Below are 17,438 nucleotides of genomic sequence, written 5' to 3' on the forward strand. Positions count from 1 at the left end.
CTGATGTGCATTTTGTGCTCTCTAGAGAAAGCCCTTTTCAATATGTGCTTCCGCTGTTGCTTGATCTAGTTCTTGATTCTTCTTTGGTGGTGGCTCAGTATTGGAGCATTGGGCAAGTCCCCATTCCCCTGACTCCTGTGACATAGCAGAGCTTTCGGGAACTAGCTATGAGTGCAAGAAGTCCACCTCGGAGTTTATTTCAGCTGCCAGATGAAGTAAACTTTTGCTCTGGCAGCTGCTGGCCCTGACTGTGCTGAGTGACTTGAGACAAGGAGGCATCAGCTGGCAGTTGGTGGCCAGGCAAGTGAACTTGTGGTGGAGGTGGCTCAGAGCAGCTGTAGCCCTTCCCGAACGCCCCTGTGGGGTCAGTGTGGCCCTTGGCCACATGAGGAGGGGGAGGTGGCTTTGCATCGTCACTCTCAATCTGATGGTTGTCCTTTACTAATGCAGCTTAGTATCAGCGAAGGGCTGTGTCTGGTCCCAGCGGTCCCTCTTGGTCCTGTGGAGCGAAACAGGCCAGAAGACACCATGGTACCCGAGTCAGGTTCCTGACTGGGACAGTTCAGCTTGGAAGAAAACCAGACCGATGGAGGCAGCCAGTTAATAAACTTGTGGGGAATGAATCGAAACATGCGGGCAACTGCTCAGGGCGAGGGCTGTGCCAGGCTGTCCCTTGGCTGAAGCTCTTCTGAGGTTTTTAGCTTGAGCCAGACAAAGAGGCAGGAGAATGCCCATGGTCACTGTAATATTTCAAAATAATTTTACTTTAAAATTTTATTTATATCTTAAAAATAAACATCAGTATTAAAATATCAGTAAACAAACCTGTGAAACCAAAGCAGTGAGTACAGAATACATACAGAGCAGTGTACTAGAGAGTGGCTGTGAGCATCGTATGTTAACTTCAGTGTAAAGCTGAAACGCTTCGAGGACAGCGGCGTCTTGCCCAGAACAAGTTCCTTGGGGAGCGCTTCCCAGCTGACAGCGTGGCTCAGGCCAGGCCGGCGTGGGCAGGAGTGATTCTGGGGGAGGCTGGGCCAAGGAGCAGAGGTGGGGGCTGCGATACGCAATACCTTCGTGAAGGATTCAGAGAGCGGAGCCGGCTTCACATGCAAAAGCCTCTTCTTCCTCCTGGTCCTTAGTCCTTACTCTGTCTGTCCCACCCTGCCTGCTGCACACGCACTCGCACAGATGCGCACACGTCCTTCGACATACACATCCATCTCCGCAGCCCCCAGCGCTCTCCCAGCTCTTCTTGCCGGTCTTTTTCCTTGGAGCCATCCTCAGCCGCTCTCCCCGCTTTTGGGAAGGAAAGCGGGCGGAGAGGGACGTGGGTGTGGGCTCTCCTTCCCTTCACAGTCAGCGGCTGCGAGGCTGTTTAAAATGGGAAAAGTTTAGGGAGTGAGTGCTATCTTTCCCTTGGGAAAAGGTCCCTGCTCCTCCTGTGGGGTATCGGCGGGGCAGTCTTAGTCCTTAAACGTGTTCATGGGTCTTGACCCCCTTCTGTCAGCTCGGCTGCTGCCCCAAGCGCCCAGAAGTTTTGTTCCCATTTAGCAAATCAAATTACCAAGTGATTTCGCATTGAACTCCATCCTTTGAATAAGCAATATAATTTTTTTTTTTTTGCTTTGTGTGCATGTGCTAGAAACGATTCGGATTTCAGCCAGGAAAGGAAATGCCACAAAAGAAGGGCAAGTACTTCAGTCTGGAAGTGCTCCCAGCCTGAGGCAGCGTTAACCAGCTGGTTTGTGTCCCCTCTCCCATCGCTGAGCACCGTTTCCCTGCTGGCACCGCACAGCGGGGTCCAGGAGCTGCTGCCCGCTCTCCCGCAGCCCTGCTCAGAGCAGAAACCAGGGGCTGCGTTTGTTTTCTGCTGTTCCAGTGAGTCGGTGACTTGCGGAGGGCTCCCAGGTTGTGGGGGGGAGCAGAGGGGATGGGGCCCGCTTCCACACGCTGCGTTTCCCACCCCAAGGTCACTTGATGCTTGGCTCTTCTGTCACTTGTGGGGGAGCAAGGTGGCTGTGCTTCCAGCAGCAGAGACGGCGAGTGAGGCCCGGGGACGCCGCCTGCTCTAGTGCCAGGAGGGTTAAAGCATCTGCAGCCACAGAGTGATTCAGCACACAAAGGAGTGGCAGGAGAGGGGACATAAATCCCAGCCTAGTGGTGATGGTGTCACACAGCTGGCCCCTAGCTGGATCCAAAAGTCACTTTAATTTGGTTTCTTTGGGCTCCCAGGGCCCTTGGTGGCCGTCGGTGACGTTCCCTGCTGCAGAGAGAGCACAGTCACAAAATGTCACCAGAGACACCCCTCCAGTGACTCCTGGTCGGGGCCAAGCAGGCTGGGTCCCTGCTGCTGAGGATGCACCAAGCATGTGGCACCTGGGACGCTCTGCTCTCGCCCCTGCAGAAGGTCCCCCTTCCTGGGGAGCATCATCTGTGTCACAGCCCTGGCCCCTCCTATGGGGCCACCCGCCCACCATGCAGCTGAGCCAGTGCCATGGTGCCACCTCCATGGTCCTTGTGTGGGACCGGGCAGGTGGCAGAGCTGGGGGAGGGGCGCAGTACTCACGGGCAGCTGCGCCTTCGTGCCGTTGAGGTGGGCATAGAGGAGCACGGCGATGTTGCTGTGGCCGGCCTCCAGTGCGATGGCGACGGCGTTGTTACCGTCCTAAAAAGGAAGGGAGAGCAGTTGGAAAGGGGTCTGGGGACACGACACGGGGTGGGCAAGTGTGCCCGGGCCCCAGCGGCCGAGGCTTACGCTGTCCACGATGGAGACGTTGCAGCTGGGCTGAGCCAGCAGCAGCTTCACCGTTTCCACGCGGCCGTGCTCGCAGGCGCACATCAGCGCAGTCGAGCCCTCCTCGTCCTGCAGGTTCACGTCGGCTCCGCAGGCGAGCAGGGCTTCCACCATCTCCTGCCGGCCGTGGCTGACGGCCAGCATCAGCGCCGTCTGGCCAGCCTGCGAGGCAAGGGACACTGCCAGGCTGCTCCCGCTCCGGCTGTGCTACCTGCTCTTCCCGCTGCCCCAGGGAGGGACCACTGCCATCCCCAGTGCCCACAGGGTCTCTGAGCACCTCCCTGGCTGGAGATGAGGGGTGGGTGAGACCTTGAGAGCCCTGATACCAGGCAGAAGCAGCTCCTAATGTGATGCCCTCCCCATGTACCGGCCCTTCCATGTTTTGGAGACACAGGCCTGCCCTTGAAGGAGCCAAGCGTAGCCCTGGCAGCTCCTTGGGGGGGGGGGAAGAGGGTCAGGACGTGGTGGCCCCCCGTCCACACCAACCTGGCTGGCCTTGGCATTGACATTGCCCATGCTGAAGAGCCTCCTGACCACGTTCATGTCGTCTTCCTGCTCAACAGCCGCCAGCGCTGCCAGCATGAGAGCTGTGTAGCCGGCTTTGTTCTGGTGGTCCACATTACAGACCCCTGCGGGGATGGGCAGAGCAGGGGGGAGGGGGGGCTCAGGGTGCTGTGGGGCTGGTGGGGGGCACAGACCCAGCCACGTGCCTGGTGCCCACCCTGCCCAGGGTGCTGCGAGCTGTCCCACAGCCCCGTGGGCACAGACCTGCGATGGGTCCCGTCCCCCCCCACATCGAATCTGGGCTCCCAAAGGGCTGGGGTGGCTGCTCAAACCACCCCCCCCCAGCCCAGGGCAGCTCTCCCTGCCCCTCTGCTGCCAGCGCCTTCCCCACACGTTTGTCATGGCCAGGATGTGACCTGGAGCACAGTGGGACGGTGGCAGGGGGACGTTCCCGGGGCTCGGGAACACTGACCCGTGTCCAGCAGCAGCCGCACGATGTGGAAGTTGGAGTGGGAGACACTGTAGTGCAGGGCCGTGTTGCCGTTCCCGTCTGCCAGGTTCACCACGTGGGCCAGGAGAGCCGGCGAGACCTCGGCGAAGGCCAGGAGGTGGTTGGCGACCGTGTCGGGGACGGACGACTTCTGGCTGGACAGACGGAACCACTCCTGCAGGACCAGGCCGCTGCTGGCGAGCTGCGGGCGGCGAGCGGTGCTGAGCTGGGGGCTGCGGCTCCATCCCCCACCCCCGACCCTCTGCACAGCCCCGCAGCCCTCCCCGCTCCACAGGGGACTGGGTGAAGGGACGACCCTGAAGCCCCAAAACCATGCTGGGATGGCCCGAGCCGAGTCCACACAGGTTTCGAGGTATCTGGGACAAATCCTGGAGCAAAGGGCTGTCTTTTGGGGGAAGGCGCTGAGCTGGGCTTTGCTGGCCCATCTCTGGGGAGGGCCAGCGCCGGGGGGAGGACCCTGGCAGGGGCCGGGCGTGCGGTCCCACCCGCAGCACCCCACTCACCACCTCTTTGCTCTTGGTGGCCCCGGGGTGGCCCAGGTGGGTCTTGACGATGAGGCAGGCCTCCCGCATCCTGGGGCTCAGCTCGAACCTGGGGAGAGCACGAGGGCGTCTGCGGCGCGGGGCTGCGGCGCCCCACCAACGCCGCGCCGGCGGGGGGGCACCCCGAGCTCCCCCGTGGGGATTCCGTTCCTCTCCCCGATGCCTGCGAGCCTCCAGGAGCTCCCCGCGGTGCAACATCCAGCCCGATGGTTGCACCCCAGCAGCTTCAGCCTCTGCAAACCCCTGCTGAACCGAGCCTTATAGGGACGTGCTCAGGCACCATTTACCCATTTTTAGGCCAATTTTTTTTCCTTTTGTTGAAAAATGCCATTAAGGGCTGTTGGGTTTCTTTTTTTTTTTCCCCTCCAAATTCTCCAGCAAAGAGGCATTTGGGGCCTCAGCCTCATCCTTTCCTTAGCAGACCCAAGAAGCTGGAAGGATTTTTTCCTGCCAAATGATTTCTGCAGGAGCTGAATATGTTTTTCCCATTGGCTGCACCGAAACCAGGGCAGACGCCCCGAGTCAGCGGGGCTGGTGCTAGCCCGTGGCTCCCAGCTGTGCGGGGCAACAGAGCCTTCCCCAGCGGCACTTACTTCTCTTTCACCTCAGGGGGTTCTGGCAGGGTCACACCGTCCCCCTCACGTTCCCGTCCTGGCTCGCTCTTGCCTTCCCCGACCTCTTCGTCTGAGGTGTCGGTGTCCCCCTGCTCCTCGCTATCGGAGCTGTCGGCCGAAGCCTTCTCGGAGGAGCTGTCTCCTTCCTCCTCCTCCTCCTCCTCGCTGGACGTGCTCTCGTACCTGCACGGAGGGTACAAGGTACGTGTTGCCCAGTGGCAACACGGCACCCAGCTGGACCCCTCCAGACCCCCCACTGCCACTGCCCCCAGCCCAGGCCGGGGATGCTGGGGGCCAGGGCTGGCCCGGGGCGGGGTGGCAGAAGCCCCTCAGCACGTACTCCCCGTTCAGCACGCCCACAAACTGCAGGCTCTTCTTGCTACCCTCGGCCTCACTCCGGGGGGGACCGTCCCGCTTCTTCATGATGGACTTCAGGGCTCCTGGGGGCAGAGAGACGGGTGTCAAGGGCCAGAAAGAAGGAACGTCCCTGCACGGCTGCCCGGGTACCCCAAACCCACCGGACCCCAGGGTGGGCACAGGAGGGACATGGGCAGCGTGCAGGCAGCTGCTGTGACACAGGTAGCGTTAGCCTTGCAGGTGCTGTCCCCAACAGGGCCACCCTCTCCCTTCCTGCAGGAATGTCCCAACCCAGACCCCATTGTCATCCCCGGAGCCGACTCACCGGCCGCAGGGCTTGGGGCAGCTCCACCATCCCGCACCAGGGACGGGTCCTGGCCGCGGTGCGTCGTCTCTGGCGTGGCTGCCCTGGGGGCTGGGCTGCCCTGGCACGACCCCCCCATTGCTCCCGCACCCTGCGCCGAGGGGCTGCTCGGGGCATCGCCCGCGCCGGGCTCTGTCTCCTCGCCTGCTGGGCCAGCGCTGCCCACCTCGGTCTGGCTGCCCTTGTCTTCGCACCTGGCGGCCGAATCGGGGCCGACTGCCACGTCCCGCCCGTCGGGGTGGCAGCCCACCCCGACGCAGGCGGTCGGCGGGCAGCACTCCACGCCCGCTTCTGCCGTCTCCGGGGGGTCGCCGGCTGCCCGGCTCTGCGTCACCACCGCCGCCTCCACCAGCACCTCGGCCACCTGCGGCTTGGCTGTCACCTCCTTGTCCGCCCGCCCTTGGGGCCGGCGGGCGCACACCTCCAGCCGCAGCTCCTCCAGCTCCCGTGTGGCCTCCCGCAGGTGCCCCTCCATCAGGGCGATCACCTCCTTCTGGTGCCCCACCGTCTGCTGCAGCAGCTCCAGCTCCCGCTCCGCCTCGCTGGCCAGCCCCAGTGAGGACTCCAGCACCCAGACGGCCGCATCCCTGCGCTCCCTCGTCCCGCCATCCGGCACGTCGCCGCCCTCCTGCTGCGACCGGTAGTAGAAGACGGCATCAGTCATGGCCCGGTCCTCACCGACCGCCACGGAGCGGCACGGCCTCTCGGCAGCCCTGGGGCTCCTGCCTGGCAAAGCCCTGCTGCCCCGCTCTGCCACAGCCAGCTTCTCCGTCAGCTTCCTCAGCTCGGCGATCTTGCTCGCTCGCCCCTTTGCTGGTTCTGCTTCGCTCTCCGGCCCCACTCGGGGCGGCTCCTCGCCTCCCGCCGCTGCCTCGGAGCCGGAGGGGTGACCGAAAGCCTCACCGGGCTCTGCCGACAGCTTCTCCATCAGCTTCGCCTTCTCCCTCTTCAGCTCGCAGATCTGCGTCTCCAGGAGGGGGATGGTTTTCACCTGTTCCTCCAGGTCCCGGAGCTGCCGCAGGGCCGCGGCCATCTGCTCCCGCACGTGCTGCAGCGGGGCAGCGCTGAGCCCCGCCGCTGGTGTGCTGCGCCCCGAGCTGCCGGGGCTCGCCCGTCCCCAGCCTGCCTGGCCCTCGGCGCCCACCGGCACCCAGGGGGGTGGCTGACTCGGGGCACCTGGCGGGCCACCGTGGGAGGGACCACCAATACCCTGCAAATGGCCCTGCTCCTGCTCCAACCTCCTGCTCGTCTCCAGCAAGGTCTTCTCCACCCGTGGGTTTCGCACCAGGCACTTGCGGGTGGGAGGTGGGAGCAGCCGCACCGGCGGCGGTGGCGAGACGGGGTGGGAGGTTGGCTTGTTCGGGGGCTCCAGGGGTGCCCGGCCGTGCGGGGACAGCAGCAGCGCGGTCCTGCCCTCCTCACTGGCCGTGGAGGCGAGGGACTCGGTGGAGGTCCAGGCGCTGGTATGGCTGCTGGGGCTGCGCAGGGCACTGGGCGGCTGCCGGGCCCCTTTTGCCCTGCGAGGCAGCGGGACTTTCTTGAGCGTTTGGCCGCTTTCGATGTCATCAACATATTTCAGGAAATCCAGGTCCAGGAGGAAGCCATAGGGGGTTTCCACTGAATATGAGCTCTTCTCCCCATCGTCCTGGTCCCGGTACAAGAACGGGCCCCCGAGATCTGCAAGAGGAGCAGGGACGGTTAGGCAGGGACCTGGTGGAGACAGGAAGGCTGTTGCAACTGGGTTATACTGGGATTTGCAGCCTGCAGGCCCCCTCCCCACCGCGATGCTGCTGGCAGTGCGCCCAGCAGATGGCCTGTCCCCGGCACCCTCGGTGCCGCCGAGTGTCAGGGGGTCGGTGCTGGGATGAGGAAACCCATCGGGACGGGACGGGACGGCTCAGCCCCGCCACTACCCTCACGGTCCTGCTGTCCCTGCCCGGTGATGACCCCGGTCCCTTTACCTGGGAGGTTCTGGTTCAGGGGCGCAGGCTGAGCCATCTTCTCCCCCGGGATGCTGCTGACCGGAGGACCATCAACCTGCAACAAAAACGGGGCCGCGTCTGGTGAAACCCTGCAAATGGGGGGCCGGTGAGCCCCATGAGGCCGCAAACCACTGCCCCCAGCCCGGGGAGATCCCCACAGCCACCCCTCGCCATCCACCGGGCCCCCCTTCGCCTGCCCCGGCCCCGGTGCCGTGGGGCTGACGCCGGAGGCGGCTGCGGGCGGGCGAGCGCGGCGCTGCCGGTGGGGCTGGGCAGGGTTTGTACATTTAAGGAATGCTTCGCAGCCCGGGGCCGGGAGGGCCGCGGCAGTCGGGCTGCCAGCTCCGAGGGTGCAGAGTCATGAGTCAGAGCTCGGCTGCGCTGGGGGAGCGGGCTGGGGAAAAAAGAAGAAAGAAAAAAAACAAAAAAAAAAACCCCAAAAAAAAACAAAAAAAAGAGGCTGCGGCCTTTACGGGTGCGATTCTGAGTGAAGTTTGCTTTGGATAAAGGGAATTGATGCTTTTGCAAAGCCACGTGACCGCAGGCAGCTGCCAGCACCCGTCGGTCGCTGGGTGTGATGCCCATCCTCGCCGCCCGGGCTTGAAAAGGGCAGGGTGCCCTGCCCTGGCCTGGCCACCCCCGCCTTGGGGCCAGGGACCCCCCAGCAGGGACCTGCCTGCTTTTCCCTCTTGATAACGCAGGGTAAGGCCCAGCGAGAGGCCGGGGGGGGAGTAGGGGGGGGAATGAAACGGGAGCCTGGTTTTCCCAGGAGCCAGGCGCTGGAGGAGAGCCAGCGGGATGCGGCTGCGGTCCAGGGGTGAGTTCATGGTGGGGGGGAGGAGAGGGGGGGAAATGCCAGCTGTGAGCGCTCCGCTGGGCCCTGCCACAACATCTGGCAAAATCTGGGTGCCAGGGCCCAGGTGGGAAGCGCTCCTGGCGGGGGCGGGATGGGGGCAAACAGCACCCCAAGAGCACCCACTGCCCCTGTGCGTGGTGTCACCCTCCGGGGACCTGTGGGGTCTCTGCCTGGCGGGGACGCAGTGGCCCTGCCCACGGGCACAGGTGGCCGTGGGTAAAACATTTGGCACCGGGCTAATTTTGGAAGAAAGCAGGGGAGGAGGCACGCCACAGAGGAAAGGCAGCTCCGACACAGCCCTAAGGGAAGCCGGGCCTCAGCGCTGCCCAGAGAAGGGCTCAGGATCAGAAAAACACCCGCATCCGTCCCCACAGCCCCTGCCCAGGACAACCGGAGGATCCAGGCGTTTCTAACAGAGATGCTGTGGCCGCCCCCATCACACGACCCAGCTTGGGGACGATGCACTGGTCCCCAGCTTGCACCCACTGCCCACGACACTGCTGCCTGCCGCCCCCCAGCCCCAGCCGTGCTGCTGTTGTTGCCAGCCCATGGCGTGCTGTGACCACGCAACTACCAGAAGCCAGAGGAGCAGCCGTGGCGCGGGCAGCGCCGGGCCAGGCTCAGGCTGGGCACCCCGGAGAGGCGGCAGCCTCCCGCCGTCAGCCCCAGCGCACGGAGCCGAGGGGCTGTGTCCAACCAGGCAGGGATGAGGTGCTTCCCATCAGTCCCCGGGATCCTGGCCCTCTCCCATTCCTCTACCAACCCATCCGTGGCTGATGCACATCCCAACTTCCACCTTCCTCGGGAACGTCCCGGGCCCGTGCTGGCACCCCCCCATTCCCACACCATCGGCTTTGTGCTCAAAAGTGCCTGCGCATCCCCCACCTCGTCTAATCCCTCCCGCCCCAGGAAGCAGCCGGCTTCCTCCTCCGCACGGTCCTCGCTGCAGGTAGTTAAACAGCACCAGGGCCAGGACAAACTTCCCGCTGGGCTCCGCGCACGCCATAAATCAAACGGGAGGAAGAGGGAGAGCAACGGGGGCCAGAGCCAGCGGGTGCGTTTCCTCGGGGGAAGCGGCCGGCAGCTCCCTTCCGCCGCCCGGCCGGGTATTGTCCTGCCTGGGGCCGCGCCAGGAAAAGCCGCCTCGGCCAGGAGCCCTCCCACACCGCAATCCCACTGGCGGCAAAGGTGCAAGCGCTGCCCCGCTGTCCCCTCCGCTGACCCAGAGACGCACCGCTCGTCCCCCATGCCACCTCCTCCTGCCCCTTCAGCCAACGCCAGCAGCCGCTGTCAACTGCGGGACTTGACGCTGCCCGTCCCCAAAGCCGGGGGAGATCCTCCCGCAGCTCCCCCCGGCTCTCGGCCCCCAGTACGTTTGATCCAATGGGATGAGCTGGACAAAGGGCAGCAGCTTCTGCCTTCACCCAGCTCCAAAACAAAGGGCTGGCCCAGGCCGATGGGACCTGCAGGCTCCCAACCACGTGCAAATTGCCCCGGGGTCCCCGCCGTGTGCGGACCCCGATGGGGCTCCCTGTGACGTGTGAACTGCCCCATGGCTGCCGGTGGGCTTGGCAGCGAGCGGCGGGCTGGATTTGGGCTGGCAAGGATGAGCAATGGAGGCAGGCAGCCCTGGCAGCAGTGAGAGGGTTAAGTCCCCACACCCACAGCCCTGCCACCGCCGGCACCTGCCCGCCCGGCCGCACAAAGCCGGCCTTGTCCCCGGCCGGCCGCCATCACCGCGGCACCGGTTCAAAGAGAAGCCGCTCTCCACCTGGGCTGAAGTCCCAACGGGGAAGACCATGTCGGTCACTTTGATCCCAAAGGCTGATTTTCGGCAGCTTTGGCCTTTCCCCTGGGCACTGGGGCTTGGTGTGGCCGGGGCTGGGCACAGGGATGCTCGGGTGCCGGAGGCAGGGCACCCTGCCCCATCCCAGCTTCCCTCGGGAGAAATGCAAGCGTTGTTTCTAACCCTGGCGATTCCGCAGAAAAGCGGGATGGTACCAAGCGAAGCGTCGCTGGGGAGGCTCAGCAGCGAGGGGAGGGTGAGGAGGAGGACGCGCAGGGACCCAGTCGTCCCCGCAGAGGCAGGGCTACGCTGCGCCCTGGGCTCGCGCCTCCATTTCCACCTCTTGCCATTGTACCGACGCCAACACAGGAAACTCGGGGCCAAAACTGGAGCCGCTCCGCTCAATGACAATAAAAAGCCATGTCAGGGACGGGGCAGCCCGGGCACCTCGCACAACTCGGGTACCACCTGGTACCCAGCCCCCAGCCCCAACCAGCCCCCTGGGAGCGCCGGCCTCGAGGTCCATGGGCAAACCTCCCTCTGGGTCCCCAGGCCCCGGGCTGGCAGAGGACAGGCCTGGGGGAGCTATTTTTAAAGCTCCGGACTCTTTTCATCCCTTTCCCTTGCCGGGGGCACAAGTGGGCAGCCCCCGCCCTGGCTTGGCCACGCACCACCGTGCAGCCCAAGCCACTCCACCGGCGGGGCCGAACACAGGGAGGCTCTCCCCAGCTCTCCTCCGGAGCCAAAATACTGAGGTCATGAGGAATGTGAGAAGAACAGAGTCCAGAGCAGCCCTGGCCAGCGCGACTTGATTTATCTCGGCCAGGCACGCTTCCCTCGAAGCTGCACACAGGCGATAAGCGCCGAAGCTCGGGGCTGAGGCTGTTCCAAAGTTAAAGGGAAACCACTGAGCAAGCACACGGCTTCTTCCGCTGCCAGCAACCTGCTGGGATTTGGGCTCCTCACACGGACCAGCCGTCACGCGGGCCCATCACCTGCAGCGTCACCCGCCGGCGCTGCAGGCTGGGTGTGGGCAGGAGGTATCCGAGGCTCATCACACCATCCCGGCCCCATCTCCTGCCCCGGGGCCGTACCGGATGGCCCGTGCTCCGTGCCGCATGCTGTCCCTGCGTCCGCTTGCCCAGGCCACCTTGGCCATGCTGTCCAGGCTGGGGCTGCTCATGGAGGAGCCGGATCCCGTGCGGGTGGGTGCACCGGCGCTGACCCAAGGATGTAAAGGGAAAGGGAAATGCTTCAGTCTTCTCAACAGCCTAATTTCAGGGTTGGGCTGTTATTTCTGGAGTTGTCGTCATCGTCGGCCCGGTTGGTCGGGAGGTTGCGGTGGCTGCTCGGGCTCTGCAGCCACTCCAGCACCTCCGGGACCTCCCCGAGCTCACACAACGCCTGGACAACAGGCGCACGGTCTGTACGCAGATGTACTCTCACGGGGACCAGCTCTACGTGCCTCATCACACCTAGAGCTCTATAGCCTCCTGTATCTCCACTAGAAAACATCTACCACTTGTCCTGCACCCTCGCCAGAGGTGCCCACCAGCATTTTCCACCAGCACCACCCTGATTCCCCCAGGGCTGGTGACACCTGGGGTCGGCAACGAGCCCCACGGGCCTGGGATCACCCTGCTGCGAGGAAGTGCTCGGGGACGAAATGGTTAAACTTACACCCAGGGCGCACAGGCACAGTCGGGGTACATGCAGAGCACACTCCATGTGCACGCAGGGAGCACCCCGAGCCCCGCAGCACCCCGTGTGCCCTCCAGCACCCCAGAGGGGCCTGCAGCAGCCTGGGGTGCCCTGCCACAGCCCCTGGTCCCCAGCACCCTGGGGTGCCTGCAGCACCCCCAGCCCTGTGGGTCCCCAGCACCCCGGGGTGCCTCCCAGCACCCCCAGCCCTGTGGGTCCCCAGCACCCTGGGGTGCCTCCCAGCACCCTCAACCTTGCAGGTCCCCAGCGACTTGGGGAGCCCCACAGCACCGCAGCACCCCGGGGTGCCTGCAGCACCCCCAGCCCTGTGGGTCCCCAGCACCCCGGGGTGCCTCCCAGCACCCCCAACCTTGCGGGTCCCCAGTACCCCAGGGTGCCTCCCAGCACCCCCAGCCCTGTGGGTCCCCAGCACCCCGGGGTGCTCGCAGCACCCTGCGCACCCCCGCACGTCGGGGCGCCCGCCCCCAGCCCAGGAGACCCCCCGGGGTCTCCCCGCCCCCGCCAGCCGCGGTGGGCGGCCCGGCCCGGCCCCGACGGCACCGGCCCCTCCTGGTCGCGGGCAGAAGCCCCGCTCCCGGTGCCGCCCGGGCGGAGCCCCCGAGGCCCCCCGAGGAGGGGGATGCCGGGGCCGCCCCACCCCGCCGCGGTCCCCGGGACTCCGGAGCGTCCCCTCGGCGGGCCCCGGGCGGCGGCGGCTCCAGGGGCCCTGCGGGGCGCCGCCGGGACGGGCCCCCGCCCCGCCGCCGGAGCCGCTCCCGGAGCCGCCGCTGCCGGCCGGTCCCCGCCGCCTCGTCCCGTCCCCGCCGCCCCTCACCTCGCCGGCCGGGCGTCTGGGCTGCAGCCGGGCCCCAGCGCGGGGCCCCGTCCCGGGCCCGGCGGCGGCTCTGGGCTACACCGCGGCGCCGGGCAGCGCTGCCCGCCGCAGCCCCGGGCCGAGGGCGGGCCGGCAGCGGGGCCGGGCGGGAGCGGGCCGGGGCGGGGCGGGGGCGGGCGGGGATCGCCCCCGGGTCCCGGCCGGGACGGGCACCGCCCCCCGGGCCGCTCACCCTCGGCGGGGTCCCCACTCCCCCCCGCCCCGGCACGGAGGTCCCACCGCCCCCCTCTCCTCGGGGGAGTCCCCGTCCCCGCGGACCCCCGGGGTGAGATATCCCCCCGTGCCGGTCCCCTGGGGGAAGGAGCGTCCCGGTGAGCCCGGGAAGGGGGGGTGTCCCCTACCCCGATCACCCTGGGGACGGGGAATCCCCTGTCCCGGTTACCCCTGGGGATGGGGTGCCCCCACTCCACTCACCCTGGGGATGGGGGCGTCCCTGCTCTGCTCACCTTGGGGCTGGTGACCCTGGAGAAAGAGGGATCCCCTTCCCGTGTCACCTCGGCCGTGGGGTGTCCCATGCCTTGAGCTCAACTCCGCTGCTGGCAGGGGGCCTGCGGGTGGCTGGGGTCCAGCTCCGTGCCCCACCGTCCTCCCCCCTGCGCAGGCCCCCCCAGCCTGCCCGGCCCCCACGGCCTCGCGTGCTGCCTGCCCTCGTCCCAACCGTGTCCCACCGCCTGCCCGTGTCCCACCCCGTTCTGCTGGCCCCGGTTGGGCTCCTTGGGCCTGGCCCCGCTGGGTTTTTGGCAGCCCTCCCTTGTCCCAGCAGCGGGCTGTTTGTCTCCTTTTCTTGCCAGCTTTCTTCCCCGCCTGCTTCACGCGCCGGGCGCTCAGCTGCCGAGGTCTGGGCCGTCCTCCATCCCGCAGGGATCCCTGGCACTTTCACACCTTAAAGCTCGCCCTCACTCACTGCTCCAACCTTTCTCTCAATGCTGACACCCTCAGCAAGGAGTTTTGCTTCTTTCTCTTTCCTTTTCAGCTGCTGAACCCCCCCCAGGTATTTTTCCACAGACACGCTTCTGTAACACTACTCACGGGAAGAGCAGGAGAAACAAGATGTGCTTCCCGGCGTTCCTCCCAGCTGCCGGCTGGCAGCTTGGGGACTTCCTGAGAAAGGGTTTGCATCCGGACGGAAATACCTTAATAGCCCTAATGGATCTACCTCCACCGGCAGACCTCGTCCCTCTCCAACCCATTTACATACTTGGCCTCTCCGGCACCCTGTGGTAATGAACTTGGTGACTTCATGCCCTCGTTCTGTCTCCAAAGCAGGTCCAGAATAGCACGCTCCTCTCAAGTCACTATTTGGCAAAGAAATTGGTTGGGTCCTCTGTAGCCGAGTGGCTTGCCTCCTCCGTCCACATCTGGAAAGGTCCTAAAGTCTGGCGCGATGAGTGAGGTCCCACTGGTGTCTGCTCACCGGTCGCGCCGCAGAGCTCGTGCCCCGCGGCCTGGCTGAGGGCTCCATGAAGGACCCACGTCCAGGTCTCCTCTTCTCCGACATCCGACAAAAATGTCGCCCATTGCCAAACGGCAATTCTTGTTTCCTCCTTGCCAAGGTAGGGAAAAAAACACATAAAGGGGGAACTGAGGAAAAATGAGCTTGGGAAAGCGATGTCGCCCCAGCTCTGCAGGTGCCAGACCTTGCCCATGGGACTGCTGCCGCCCTGGCACTGGGGCAGGGCTGGGAAACGGTGTGTGTGGGGGGCCCTCGAACCACCCAGTGGAAATACAGGCTTGGGGGTGCCTAAATTTGGTGCTGGAGCACAGAACTGTGGCAGCTCAGAGGTGTTTCCAGGCTAAAAACTCAACAGCAGCCTTTGAACAAGAGGTGTGAGGGTTGGTCCCTGCACAGATCAGACTCCTCTGCCTTTAAGCTTTGGTGACCAAGAAGAATTAAACCCAAGGCACGGCCTTTATTTCTAACACTCACCGTTTTCCGCGGAAACTCTGCGAATCTCAAATACGCGGCAAGAGAAGTCACAAGGGCCGGTCGGTGGTTTAACCCCGTGTAAATCACGACTGCACCCGGGAGGCGGCACGGAGAAAAGTGCTTCCCAAGTCTCGGCTGATGGCCGGCGCGGCGGCTGCACCCCGGGGCCCGGGACGCTGACCCAGGACCAGTCCGAGCTGTGGCACCCGCCCGCCCGGGCCAGCAGCCCCCGACAGCCGCAGCCCAACCCAGGCTTGGAGGCAAATGGCAGCGCCTGTCGGCAGCTTTCCTGCTGCACCGGCATCTGCACCGAGCTTCAAGCCAGTAAAGGTGCAACCCTGAGGTTGCGGATGTTCGGGTGCGTGCCTGCGTGGGTGAAAGCCACCCGAACGCTCAGTCCCAGCAAGGATCAGGGACTGCCACAGCCTGGGACTGAGCTCTCGTAATCAGCATCTCTCTTATCACCCTGCATCAAGGGGTGAGGAGGGTTAGCCAGGCTTTTCTCGCTGTTGTAGGGACAGTTTTGCCAAAACCCCCATGGTTTTCTGGTGCTGGAGTGTTGTAATTCAGCCGTCTGGGGCTCTGCGTGGCATCGTGGCAGGGCCTGGCACAGCTGTCCCTCGTCCTGGGCCTCGCGCTGGCCAGGGAAACCGGCCCTGACCCTCCTGAGAGTATCCACCTGAACAAAAAGCTCCAGGACCTGATGAGTTTTCTATTCATCGGAAACGTTAAAAAGCTTTTTTTGTTTTTTTTGGTCCAGAAGAGGGTCTCAAAAAATGGCTTTCCCTGTGAATCCCAATCCTTTGCTCTCTGCCAGCGCTGACTGGGGCTGTGCATGTGATCGTGCCTCAGTTTCCCCACCAGGGCAGTTGGAAAGGGAGTACGTGTGTTGTGACGTGCAGCAGCGTGGCAGGGTGCTCCTCCGCATCGTGCCGGGGAACAGAGCCCCAGGAGCTGGAAGCGGCCGCAGACTGACAGAACAGGCTGCGTCCACGTCCGTCCGCATGCAGCCCAGAAACGGAGGGGTGTCAGCACCCAGGAAAACACACAAAGCTCGGCCAGGCCTTCAGCTGGCTGCGAGGAAGCTTCTACTGTCACCCTGCCTCGTTCAGGTGGCCCTTGGATGGAGGGAGCCTGGGAAAAGCTGCCGGAGATGCCGGTGGGGAAGGGCTGCAGCCCTGCGTGCTGCCCGGCTCACTGCAGCCCTGGGCGACCCCGTTTGCTCCCGGGGCAGGAGGCTCCCAAAGCCCCGAGCGTTTTGGTCCTCTCTGGGGCAGCGGGCTCCTGAAGCCCTGGGTGTCCCGGGCAGGCTGACGGTGGCTGGGAGAAGCCGTGCGTGCTCAGGGTGCACCTGGAAAAGCAGCCGGTGGGGTGTGTTCCAGCCGTTTCCTGGCCGCCCGAGTTCATCTCCGCTTGCTCCAGCTCCGCCGCCCCTGCCCGAGCCCGACTCCCGGCTCCATCGTCCCCTCCGCGGTGTCACGAACGGGCACGGCGTGGGACCCACGGGCAAAGACTGGCTGGGCTCTGCCTGGCGCGGTCGCTGTGGTGTGAACGCCTCTGCGCTGCAGAGATGAACCAGCCCGGCTCGCTCCCAGCGGGATCAGCTCTCCCTGCCCAGCTGCCGTGGCAGGATGTCCTTGTTTTTCTGCCTGCAGGTTTGGGAGCGGGCAGGAAGCTCGTTTCCTCTCCTCGCCTCTCTGCTCAGATCCTTCCTCCCCGGGATGCTGCAGCAAAACAAAGGGCCCGAGAGCGGAGCGGGAGCAGCTTCCCCAGCTCTCCAGGGGTGTGTGGGTCCGTGGGACCCGGGGAAGGGTCCTCGGGGGGCTGCAGGACGCCAGCACTGGGCTCAGACCTGGCTGGGCTGGTGGGGAAGGGGCTGACGGCAGAGGCTGAAGCCGTTGGGGGAAACCGAACCCCGACAGTGGGACAGCCACCCCACAGAGCCCTTGCCTACAGCCTCCCCCCTTGCCACCTGCCACCCCCCTGTCACCTCCTGGGGACTCCCTCGAACTCCATTTAGGGCCGTGCTGTGGCAGCTGCATCAAATACAGAACCCCTGCAATGTCACCCGCTCCCTGGGGACCTCCTGCTCCATGCCACCCCTTCCTATGTCCCCCTGATGCGTGTGGCCCTGTGCGCCCGCTCGTCCCCAGCGTGGCCATACAAGACCAGGATTCACCCAGGTGTGGGGTGCCCGTGTCCCCCGTCCCCTCTCCCCACTCCCCCTCTGATCTCGCCGGCCACAGGTGACATTCGGTGCCTGTGTGGCACAGCGGGTGCGGGCTTTTATCTCAGGCAATATTTCGCGCGGTTGGCACAGCATCCAACCAGCCCGGGGGAAGGCCAGGACGGCTTTTTTTTTTTTTTTTTTTTTTGTGTGGCTGGGTTTGCAGGTCAGCCTTATCAGGGCTGAGGAAAATGCCGTGCGGTCCTTTCCGCAGCCGGGATTTGCTTTGGCCAGCAGCCAGCCCCGCCAGCAGCCCCGGGGGGGAACCTGCCCCACCGGCCGCCGGTGCCTTCCTGCCGTTACATGGCCATAAACACTCCCCAACGGTCGGTGGGAGCCGCCAGTGGGATGCTTCTGGGTCTGGCACTTTCCAGG

General features: G+C 64.9%; 1 protein-coding gene across 8 annotated transcripts; it reads right to left on the reverse strand.

Annotated features, from left to right (window-relative positions):
* Positions 1–736: 736 nt before the first annotated feature.
* On the reverse strand, positions 737–13,852 carry KANK3 (KN motif and ankyrin repeat domains 3). 8 transcript variants are annotated; one of them, XM_074565582.1, is made up of 11 exons: positions 13,596–13,852; positions 7,651–7,726; positions 5,651–7,366; positions 5,309–5,408; positions 4,948–5,151; positions 4,316–4,403; positions 3,774–3,993; positions 3,284–3,426; positions 2,759–2,959; positions 2,570–2,668; positions 737–2,266 (listed from the first exon to the last, which is right to left on the reverse strand). In XM_074565582.1, the coding sequence occupies exons 2-11, from the start codon at positions 7,685–7,687 to the stop codon at positions 2,210–2,212; spliced, it is 2,865 nt and encodes a 954-aa protein (XP_074421683.1). In that variant the 5' UTR covers positions 7,688–7,726; positions 13,596–13,852; the 3' UTR covers positions 737–2,209. The 8 variants fall into 8 exon arrangements, 7 of the variants coding, with proteins under 7 accessions (XP_074421683.1, XP_074421679.1, XP_074421680.1 ...); XM_074565578.1 differs by lacking the exon at positions 13,596–13,852 and adding an exon at positions 13,356–13,575; XM_074565579.1 differs by lacking the exon at positions 13,596–13,852 and adding an exon at positions 13,356–13,563 and having other exon boundaries at positions 737–2,263.
* Between the last annotated feature and the right edge of the window lie 3,586 nt (positions 13,853–17,438).

The sequence above is a fragment of the Larus michahellis genome, chromosome 23, assembly GCF_964199755.1.
Source record: "Larus michahellis chromosome 23, bLarMic1.1, whole genome shotgun sequence".
Taxonomy (NCBI): domain Eukaryota; kingdom Metazoa; phylum Chordata; class Aves; order Charadriiformes; family Laridae; genus Larus; species Larus michahellis.